This window comes from Botrytis cinerea, chromosome 5 (assembly GCF_000143535.2).
Source record: "Botrytis cinerea B05.10 chromosome 5, complete sequence".
NCBI lineage: Eukaryota > Fungi > Ascomycota > Leotiomycetes > Helotiales > Sclerotiniaceae > Botrytis > Botrytis cinerea.
Window position 1 is genome coordinate 2,399,010 of NC_037314.1, and position 11,834 is coordinate 2,410,843.

The 11,834-nt window shown below is 43.9% G+C and overlaps 2 protein-coding genes across 2 annotated transcripts; one reads left to right on the forward strand and one right to left on the reverse strand.

Moving 5' to 3' along the window:
• The first annotated feature begins 546 nt into the window (after nt 1–546).
• Nucleotides 547–2,614, forward strand: BCIN_05g06900 (hypothetical protein). The gene is made up of 2 exons (XM_024693163.1): nt 547–1,612; nt 1,667–2,614. The coding sequence occupies exons 1-2, from the start codon at nt 703–705 to the stop codon at nt 1,876–1,878; spliced, it is 1,122 nt and encodes a 373-aa protein (XP_024548948.1). The 5' UTR covers nt 547–702; the 3' UTR covers nt 1,879–2,614.
• A 2,616-nt stretch (nt 2,615–5,230) lies between these two features.
• BCIN_05g06910 (hypothetical protein) lies at nt 5,231–9,256 on the reverse strand. The gene is made up of 4 exons (XM_001548038.2): nt 7,762–9,256; nt 6,814–7,668; nt 6,456–6,747; nt 5,231–6,376 (listed from the first exon to the last, which is right to left on the reverse strand). Exons 1-4 carry the CDS (start codon nt 7,809–7,811, stop codon nt 6,029–6,031), a joined length of 1,545 nt encoding a protein of 514 aa, XP_001548088.1. The 5' UTR covers nt 7,812–9,256; the 3' UTR covers nt 5,231–6,028.
• Between the last annotated feature and the right edge of the window lie 2,578 nt (nt 9,257–11,834).

Sequence of the window (11,834 nt, forward strand, 5' to 3'; positions counted from 1 at the left end):
TGAGAGAAAGTTCTGACCGGTTTAGATCCCTAGCGCACAGCCACAAGCACTTATTTTATGAGATGTCTCGCGGATACTTGAAACAGCTTCTTTCTTTCTGCAAAAGTATCAATCTTTCTGGTGACTTCTCTTCTCTAGAGCCACTCGTGGGTGCGCGTTAAAGCCGCATCCGGCCTATCAGGCCATGTGTGATCGAAACACACCCGCAGTTCGGTTCAACGGAGTTTCTGTCAAAAGCCTGTGGCTACCCAGTTTTGAGAAGGTCTCGGGTCCCCATGGGAACTTGCATACTGTGGCGATACAGATCTCCCCATAGTTACAAGCGGCTTGATGTTAAGAAGCTGAAAAGGGAGACTCAAGGGGTGTTATAGTTCAGACATTCTGTAACTCGTTTCCTTTCAACGTGAGTAGTTGACGTCTCGTTTGAGCGAAGGCAGGCATGAGGATATCAGTTCATATATTTTGATTTCTTTTAAATCATATAGTATTCAAGCTCTTCGCCCAACTTGCTCTTGGGATTCTTCTTGAACCTCATCCATCAATAGAGCTGATATCTTTTGACATCACAAAAACGATTGACTATAAGCACTGGCATTTAAACTTGCTATCTCTCTACTCAATATATTTGGTCGCTTCTAGCCAGGCTTCTGCTTTATCCTCGGGCCTTCCTTCAAGTATTATCCGAAACTAGCCTAGTCTACCATGCCGGAGATCTTTCGCTCGCAGAATAAGCAGCTGCAGCATCTCGAATTGCATCCGCAATCTGCGCGAAATCGTGAGCGTGAGCGTAGCGTTCCATCCCAGGGCGCTGGGTCCATATCCCCGCTCACACAACTCCCCAGTCCCAGCCTAGTGGCAGCACGAGCTTATGCCTCACAATACCAAAAACCAATCGGCTGGAAATTTGACGCGTGCTCGCGGCATAATGGCTCAATTCAAGCACAGCAAACCCCTAGGAGGCACTCTACAATGGCGACCCTGGCGAAATGCACACCTTCCTTGGACAAGGCATCTTCAAGTGTAATCTCCCCATCGTCACAGATGGTTCCAGGGATTCGACTCACCAATGAGAAGATAGGAGAACCTGACACTTGCCCCATTATTCGTACCAAAAATTCATTGAATTTCAGCATGTTCGATGTTAGGCGGCATTCCGAAACTCCAGCTTCTTCCACTCCAACACCCTGTGTCCCCTTTCAGTATACCCATGACCGCTTGCAGATCTGGGGTCACGTTTATTTTGGAAATGTTGTCTCCGCTGATGCTTTCGTTAATGCAGTCAGTCTAAGGCGACCAAGCTTTGGAATTACTAAAGAAAAGGATGTGCATGAGCCTATCAAAGTGTCGGATCAGGTGACTATACGTGCTAGAGTATTACCTAGAGAAATTGAACGACAACCTTTTTGGATTCAAAGAGAAATTGATATTCGACAATTGCGAGACAGCATACCAATACCTCAGTCCAATCAAGATCATCCAAGGGATTCCACAATCGTCAGAAGGTCTAGCAGGCTTCGACGGTTATCTTTGCAGCAAGTTTCCATTCCAGATCGACGCGGGACGCACCGTATTAGACGGCAGATCAATTCAAATCACGTGGTAGTGCCGATCCGTGAGTGTCTTGTGTACAATGACGCTGTATCTCATGGCTAACAATTCATTCCAGACATAGAATATGCTTTACATTATCTCCCAGTATTGGCTGCTCTGATGCTTTCGGGGCATATTCGTAATGGCGATTTCATTGATCTTCCTTTACCCAGCCCGGAAGCATGGGTGGATACAATCGCCTATGTTTATACCGGCCAAGGGGAGATCACGCCGGCTATGAAGGAAAACATTTCATTCCTAGCTGGTCGGGTAGAGAGCGAAGGCTGATACTTTCACGCGGGTCTTTTAAACCAGGGGAGAACGGGACCACGATCCGATCGGACACAGCCTACGATTGTAATATCTCAAACGAAACATTAAGGGATACATGTCGGGATTTCATGCATGGCTGCGTGGGTTTGTTCTAGGCCACGTGGTGCACTGGTGCGGCAACTTTAAAGATATCACGCTGTGCATTTGATGGAGGAAGCTTAGTGACGACACTTCCGTTCAGGGTCTACTATTTCTTACTAAAATGCGACAGTAAGCACTCTATTGCGATCCACGGTACTCTGTACTTGAAACAGGATAAAGTCAAATCCTTGAGTGCTACTCATACCTGATCTTTCAAAGCCTCATCGGGCAATCATTGGTCTTGATTATCGACGGAGGGGATTTCATTTACTCCGTAACATGATTGAACAACTAGGACCGAGATTCCATGCGCGGCCATTTTCATATGTCGCATGAATGAAATACATGACGCTATTGACGGCCAAGGTACATAAATATGAGCAAGGATGATTAAAATCTCAATTTTTGACCATTGACCGAGAAAGGCGCGATAAGGAAAGAATTCAGGGTTTTTGGCTCGCAGTGTTGAGTCATGAAGCCGTGCATCGGTAAATTCACATATTGTTCGGCTAGATAATTGTACTTGATTGACCGAAGAGCCGATGGCTCTCTTAGCAGGTCTTGTCTTTCCAATGACTTAATTCAATCTTCAAAGACCTCGTATGTTCTACTGATTTTTTTGAATGGTTCGTATGAAGAGGGTCCAATCGATGCGCATACCATGATATTCAAATTGAACTAGTGGATGATTTGAAGAGTCTTGCCCTCGGTATTGATCTATTTGAAGTCGGCCCAATTACTTAATTCCCGTCTAGTTCATCATCTATAATACCCTGCCGCGTCTAAAGGTCGTGAAAATTTAAAATGCCCCAAAGGGCTTGAAATCATGGTGTTAGTATCCTTACTAGTATATCACTATGCTTCATTTCAACCGCAAGTTCTGACAAATAGATAAATGACTGCCTCGCAGGATGTACCTACACAAGCGCCTCAATATCAACGAAGAAACGGTCCCAACCCCCTTTTCTCTATAGCTTCCTTCCGTAATCAAGTAGTCTCCCACAGGTTCCCTGCATTCACACTGACTAGACAAATCTTTAGGCGAGATAAACCGTGGTAAAATCATTCTTTCCATCACCAACAATTGTGACATATGCAGACACGCCAGAAATGATACATCGTCTCCACGTACCGTAAATACCTCCCAGTTTAACAGATGGCTTCCAAATTCTGGAATTCCTCAATGACAGATATTCAAGTGTTTCCCCAGATCATATACATTTTCACAGGAAGCACATGTAACACCTAGACGCCATCCATGCAGGTCCATCCGATTCAAGCTTGCTACCTAAGATTCCAACTGTCCTCAGTTTATCTTCTCTTGCTCATACATCAAACTTCGCGTGCTAACCCTTACCACAACACCCTCGCTGTTGAGATAATGTGTGAAAACCTCATGCTTCATGAAACTCACATTTGCCAAAAAAAAAATATAAGCCATATACGGAGTGTGCCCCCATTTCCCCACCTTCTCCAATCATCTACATCTTCTCGGATCATATGTCGTGGTTTCGTCATATTGATCCAAGGTTTTTCATTTCCGGACAGATAAAAGCCAAACATGTGAATATGACATTTTGCATTCTCTGCATCTATTTCACCTAATTTTTGTCCCCTATCAACATCAAAGACACAAAAATAATGATGAAACTTATCCAGAAAGTCTGAATTTTCATGGTGCGTTTCGGCTTCCATATTTAGATCCTGTTCACTCATTCTTACGAGGCATGAACATTGCCTATCTACGCCAGGCGAGTTTTGATATAGCCTGAACCTCGCTTCCTTGCACTCCCCCCCTCCAACTCCACTTGCCTACTTCCTGATAATATCATACTTTGAACACAACGTATAGGAAGTTTCACTGCATCCTTAATCTCATCATACTCAAATGGAACAAGTCAAATTACCACTCGGCCCCACAATCAGAACGGGGCAATCACCTCCCTCATACATATATTATCTCATCCAACCCTCTTTTCGGTCCCGGGCCGGATAAATATCCATCTTGGCGACCAACCTCCGATCATATGGGAAACATCATCGACTGACGAAAAGGGCACCTAGATGCCGAGTGACATTCGGATGTAATGTATGTAATTGCATGAGTGATTTGCCGATTGCAACGCAAGATCCCATTTCTCCCATTTCTCCGTTTTCCGTACACCCTCGCATGTTCTCGATGCTCATGAAGTCCCGAGCGAATACCGGTTTGGCTGGCACACTCCGTCTTACCATGCATATGCCTAACGAAACGGACAGTGTGAAAAGTGTATATTCAACATGGCCCTAAATAATTCCGCTCCTGTTTCTCCGTTTGTCGAAAGTATTTACCAGATGCAACGCAAGACAATCGGAAAACTGCCATTCCCTACAAAGAAATCCTCCAACATGCACACCGTATGTATGCTTGAAGATACCTATGTGGTTCTTCAATCACTTATCCACCTCAGTCCAGAACATAATTCGAGACCACATAAATACCTGGGTAATCACTCAACACCCCAGCGCCATTCCTTCCACACAAATCACAAACCCCGAACCGCAACACCCTTCCCCTGTAATACACTGCATATGCATGCATACTGCATAAGCGTTACAACGGCTCATGAATGATGAACACCTGTCTGGTCTTAACATCTTTCCACCTTTTATGGGAATCTTCTCAAAACGTCTTTCCAGTTCCGCACATCGCATCATCCTTTCCCAGTCCAACATGCTGCCTTTCCATTCCAGTCCAGATCCATCAAAACTCAACGCAACATTGAGCAAATGAAATACCCACCTCCCCACCATCTGGGTAACTTCCGATTAGACACGCCAATGCCAAGGAATATGCCATTGTCATTCAAGCATATGCAGGTAGCAGTACATATATATGCATATGCGTCACACACCCATACTCTTCAAACCTGCCTCCTTCATTATCTAACCGTTTCATCCCAACTTGCCTTGCGTTCTTTTTTTTCCCTGGCTTGCCGCATTTGGTAGACTCTGGCACCTAGCTTTGCTAATCGGACAGGCCGAATCGTCTTTCCAACAGTTATCTCTTACCACAGAATGAACACGCAAGGTACTTATGTACATATGAGACGGTGAAATATGGTGTCTATTTGAGCACTTTTCTATAGGGTGCGGAATGAGTATGTAATAAAATTGGGCCAAGATTTATGGGCTGTCGATAGGTTGGGTTTCACACGCATCTTCAATCGCCAGTTAATTTCAAGTTTAGACAAACGAACGATAATTTGATATTGAAGATCCAAACTATGTGTTTGTGGCTTCCGAGTCTCCTATACAGACCATCCCATCTTATCGCATCCATATGCTATGGAGATAATTATGCTTCTATTCTACATGATTTGATTAGATCAGATCAGATCACTATCATGCTGCCTTTATTTCCGTGACCAAAAATTATTTTCTCATAGATCCTATTCCCATTTTGATTGTGGACCTCTATATGAGAGTCTTTCCTCCTTCAAACCCCCCAGATAATTAAGTAAGAAGGAAAAGAAAATGAAATGAAGATATCGGAAAGAATTTTTTTCTTTTTCGACACCGTCCTTAATGCCCGTCACCCCGACACTTTTGTAGACCGAATTTCCATCCTAGTAAATAAATGGGAAATGAAGAAAATATCAAATTGGGAGTGAACAACATAGAAACAACACATAAATAGAAAAAAATAAATAAACAAATTCTGAGGTGTGGGATGTGGGTATGTACATCGATATCCTAAAGCAACTACCAAGTCTTCTCATCTCTTTTCAAGAAAAGTAAATGAAAGATAAACTCCAAAAACAAATGCAAGAATATGTTGTGTAGAAATCAATAACCCAGTTAATCTTTTCAATCACCAATATGCTGAATGCACGAGCGCGTACGCCGGCCGGAAATGTGAAGAAACGTTGAAACAATAAGACAACGCATGTAAATGACAATCAGTAGGAAAGCGATCGCCCCCAGGACAATGCTGCACTAGCGTCTCAGGGGGGTCCTTTCCTACAACTGCCTCATCAGGAAATTAATGAGAAAGAAAGACATCATCATCATCATGAGAATCATTTGCATCGTAAGAGCCATCGGAAGCGGAGTCGAGATTACTTTCATCAAAGAAAGTCGCGTTGTACTCATCATCCGAATGGAGATAGGGGTCAAGCTCCGGTTCCACCGCGCAGCTCGACTTTTCCGATAAGGAGGTGTGTTGAGAGCTCTCAATAGTTTCGGGTGCTTCCATTTGCACTTCGTCTTTATAGCGGACGAGACCGGGGTGGTTGCCCGGTGGAAGTGTAATGCTTTCGCTGCGGCGTGCTCGAGGACTCATACGATGGCTATCATTGGCATCTCCGTCTGCACGACTACCCCACGAAGTCTGTGCAAGGATTGTTAGTATCTAAAATTGCATTGGAGCCCAAAAAGGGAAAACATGTGAGAGCGGAGTATTAGCTTACCATCCGAAGTGTCAGCAGTGCATATAATTTAATCCACCCATGGAAATATCCAAAGAGAATAGAGATTGGAAGGAATCCAATATCTTTTGGTTCTCGAATGAAGAGGCCGATCAACTTCACGACTTTCGTTAAAAGCATGAAAACCAATTGGGCAACCACTGCAATCATCTGATTCTGTGGCGACCAAGATGCAGTGGCCTTCAACGAAAGGTAGATGATGAGAGGATCGAAAGCGAAGGACAAGGAGGTAAAGGTGGCAATATGCAGAGCATAGACACACCATGGTTGTTGACTGTACGCAGAGATGATCAGCAAAAATATCCACCTCGTGACTTGACGAAAAAGAGCCCCGACTTACTGCCAAACATGTCTTTCCGTAACCAAACTAGTATAATTACTTCGCCAATTGCTGCGAGCCCACCTCGAGCATTGGTACAAGTACTTGAAATTGTTCTCGAGTGTCGTTTCGATTTCACACTCTCGGTTGTATTGAATCCATGTCGACCATTGATTTGCAACAAGCCATCTCGTAACAAAGTTATCGTCATCCGCATTGAGTTGATATTGCCCCCATCTCTCTGTTTTAAATCCATCCAAGAAGAGAGGACTTTGCAGAATCTCGGACCTGAATGCACAAGTTCGCCCAGACATGCAGGAGGTTCCACCGTCAATACCATGGGTTGCCGAAATTTCAAAGTTGCGTCTCTCAATATAAGCAGCTCCAAGCCAATTGAATGCACGCTCGGCAAAGGTGCCATTGCGTACTCGCTTGACTCGTTGACATGGCCCAACACCACCAATCTTTGCGTTCTCAAAGGGTGCAAGTAACCAGGGTAGGATTGTTCTTGGCCACGTGACATCATCGTCTGCCATTACCAAGATGCGCGTCTTCACTTTTGGAATGACCTCGCATACTTGGATACGCTTGTTCGCGATTGGTGCAAAGTAAACACTAACGTTGTTAGCCTCCAAAGATTTGGAAAAGTTCCTGAGCTTTTCGTGTTTGTCGGCTGTAGTGACGAGGATAAGCTCGGCTGGCTGACATGCGAGGATACTCTGCAGAGAATCTCTCAATTCGTCGAAATTATTATGAATCGTAGGTATTATGACGCTCACATCTTTCGATGTGAAAGAAGGATTCGATGGTATTGGCACTGTTCTGTAAACCCAATGGCTGATAGTATTGACAATAAATCTGACATAACGATGGAGCCTGTTTGTTCCCACAATTAGCTCTCGACTTGTGTGGCGCAGGAACAGAAATAGAAGCAGGGTAGGCGAGGCTGGGAGATTTTACTGAGCTTACCATAGTATTAAGAAGGCCCATTGCCATATATCGAGACTAGGCAAAGCCATTTTTGCTACTTAAAATTAAAGTAATAGAGTATGGAGTGAAAGAGAACGAGGAGCTCCCTTTAGACAAGATCCACAGCGGTCAAGTGAGGAACAGGCTGAACGTCACACGGGATCAGTTGAGTAGGTATGGTAAATTCGTGAGGTATAGGCGTAGGAAGTGGCAAACCGGATTTGGCGTGTAAGACTCGTATATGTTTCAAGCAAGACAACCGCGGGATAGAAGTCTTTTATGATGAGGTCGAAAAAAAGGGCTTATGGAAGTGGGCGATTTTGACCCGGTTTGATATGATATTATGAAGAATTTTACAGAAGACCCGTAACACATGTATGATAGGATTCCGTCAATTTCCAAAATTCCTTCAAAAGGGGTGGATTGCAACGTATAGAAACAAGATTGGGCCAGTGTCTTCGATGTTGGTCAAATGATGCCAGTATATGTCGTGGAGGGAAGGGACGTGGAATGAAGGTCTCGAGGGCAGTTTGTGGTGGTGGTGATGCGCGAAAACGGGGGAGTCGTAAGAGGAGGACTGAGCTTGGGTCGTTCGATATGTTTGCCCGTCAGACCAAGTAGAAATAATTCTTCGTATCTCAGAAAAATTCGGGGAGAAAATCTTCTTTCTTTGGGAGGAATAGTGATTTCACTGGAATCCAGCCATGAAAATCCTCGAATTGTGGTAAAAAGGATATGGTATGTATGTATGGTAGTTCTTTATTTTGTTTGCTCCCAAAGACCAAAATACAAAAAAACTTTTCCCAAGAAACCTGCCAATATATATTCAAGCAACCAACGAAGGACAAAGACGAAGAGATCACCAAACGACTGTCATCCTCGTGTACCTGAGTTCAATTGGATCAAATATACAGTTGCGAGGAGCCAGTTCCCTAAAACAAGAATGACACACTACCACAATAGAAGAGAAAGACGATGAGATGTCATACTGCTCGAAGGTGGACATCAGGGTCTGGACGAGGTCTATATATGACTGAGCCAACAAGAAGACCACACGGCTGGACCCGAGCAGTTATAATTTTTCCCTCTTGTCCTTGTCTTCTACTACATAGAAAATCAAGCGTTAGCAATTATTAGGAAGACTGGGACGAATGCATCAAGGAATCAGGGATCGAGATGGGTAGAGTGGATCAAAATCTGGAGACAAATAGCAGCGCTTGTTCTGCGAGCATTGAGCGAAATGTGCGCCTGGTGTGCCATTTAAGCCGTTTGAGCCATCCATGAATTTGATGAGAATGAGCGATTCGAGCCATGAGAGAGCTTTTTAGTACCAGAACTGGTCTGGGTCTGCTAAGCTCTTGGGATGTACTTGTACAATCTGGGTATTTTACTGGGGGTGGGGTGGGGAGTAGAGTTGTTGGACGATTGTTTTGGGAAGGCAGGAAAAAGTGTACCAGAATTTCATAAACAAATAATACTCGGAATAATGTATTTCGTACAGAGTAATAGTAGTTGGTTAGTTCGTTAGTTAGTTAGTAGTCTAGTCTAGTCCGTCCGGCTATCTAGCTTGCTAGTCGATTAATCTTTTTAGTCGACTTTTCTTCCCCTTCATCAGTTGTTGAATTACACTCGGTTCAGTAACGCTTGCCGGGTGCCACTTTTTGGCAATAACGGAGGGGGAAGGGATAAAATGAATCCAATGGTATACACTCTAACTCGATGTGTAAGACTGCAAGAATTTAAAATAATTAAAACTGGACCTCAAGCGCGTGTGGTGGGCATTGTGGATGAGAGAGAATGAATGTTGGTGGTGGAGTAAAGTCCTGTGGGTGGTGTGCGCTAGGTGGATTGTACAACAAGTAGGGGTGGTTCAAAATGCTTAGGGTCTGCATAGGTTCAGGATACCTTGAAAAGTAGTATGGAAAAACGGAACAAAATATGCATATGGTACATCAATATCTGATATGGTACGTACTTAGGGAAAGGGAAGTCGAGCGAGTCTGTATGGTTAATTCCTAGACGCAATTTCGCATTTGTTGCAAGCTTGAACGGCCAATGGCCCTCGGATTATCTCACTTGAGATGACTGTCACAATTGTCATAAGATACGAGTCGAATTGACATGATTTTCAGCCTGAATTCATAGCCAAATCTTGCCAGTTCCTATCTTTCCGCTTTCTATGGATCGTCGACTTGAATAGAATCACCTAGGTATAAAGAACCTAGGTACAAGTGTACATACGAAAAGTATAGGAACAAGATGCCTGTCTACAACCTGTAATATGCTTGCTCTTATGCTTGCCAAATTGCCTATACAAAATCATACTAGTTGTCTCGTCAGTGTTTGCTGGTTGGTCTATCATTTGCGCAATTGTGGTCGACCAGGGTATTTTTTAAACGAGAACACATCGGCCGCTGCAGGCGCCTGCTTTTGGAAAACTTAACCCTCTTTAAAAAGACGCCTGCGACACTTTCATCAATATTAGCGAATATGATCCGAAGCTTCATATACTTCTCCAGTGTTTCTACAGGGAAGTCTCAACGACGAGGCGTTTCGGATGGTGGAATTTGGACACCCTCCACGGCTCTAACTTTCTCTAACTTTGTCACCTCGAATGCAACTGCCAAAAGGTGGCCGTAGTTCGATCTCGAGCTACAGAGACCAGGGTATCACGGCATGAAAATGATGAGCATAATTGAACCCTTCCCTCTTCGCGTCCGCAATGAGGGGCAATTTGGCGGAAATGACGGTCGTGGAGTTTGTAGAGCCGAATGCTACAGATATCAAATCGAAACACTTGCAATCATACGTCGAGGGAGAAGCTTAGTGAAAATTCGGAGGAATCACGAGCTAGGAATGACCATCTAATAGATGTCAGCTATCGATAACTCTGACACAATCCGGAAAAGGTGCTCGTGGCGAAGCTATCACTACTCAAATCATTCACATCATGTGTTGTGGTTACCACTCGTCAACTTCAAGGTTATAGCTAGTTGTTCTCCATGTCGTTCTATCTCCCCCATTTTAACTTGATGCAATGTGATCTCTCCATTACCCATAGCTTAGTTTAGGTTAGCCAAGCAAATCCTGATCCTTTCTATATGTGAGGTACTGTACGGATCATTGTCCGGGCCTCCAGTAGACATTCCAGTCGATTGTTCCGACGGTTTCGTTGTCTCGGAGGAACAAATATCCTGAACATGCTTGCCAAATGCTGGATCTATGCTTCAACGTCTTTTTATCCCTTCTCCGATTGTAGGTTATACGACGCCCCAGTCATTCAATGTCGAAACCAATACGAAGCTCGAAAGTGATGTTTATTCTTCTTATTTACGCATTTGCCGCCTTGAATCAATTAATTCCGCATCAGTCGTGGATCCCGAGTCTAAATCCAATCTAATACACCATCTTATTAATGGATTAGCTGATTAGGAGAAACCGAGAGATATGGGATAGACTAGATGACTCGTTGGACGTCCGTGGCACAAAAAACATTATTATTTATTTCCATTTTGGCAGGCCAGGGCCGTGGATGGGTCGATTGTTCGGCACAGACAAAGTGAGACAAGACCAATTGATTGAGCGGGGTTGGATACCTTGGTAAGCTTGGTTAGCCATGGATTTCACAAGTTGATTATTCTAATATGCTGACTACAAATTTAAAAAATGCTAAGAATAGTGGACACTATGGTCGAGGCCGAGTCCGTGAGTTCAAGCGCGCGAAGAGTGTGGAGAAGTTGAGAACAAATCTAACAAATAGACTGATTCTTTTGTTGATGTCGAATTGCCATTGGCGAGAGAATCCTGCCTGTTGTCTTGGATGGATATCGTTAGCAAACACTCCCTAGTTACATACTCTTTGTACGTACTACTATCAAATACGGTACGTACCGTTGTAGCTAGTAGTATTAGTCAAAAACTGATCATTTCGGCGGTCGTTCTACATTACTTCGGTATCTAATGAGCACTGATGGCTTGACTTCGTATTCCTTTCCCGTATGGCAATAGGATGGGAAAGATGTAGCCTCGAGATGGCTGGGCTCTCTCCCATGGTTTACTACTGCTCTTGTACA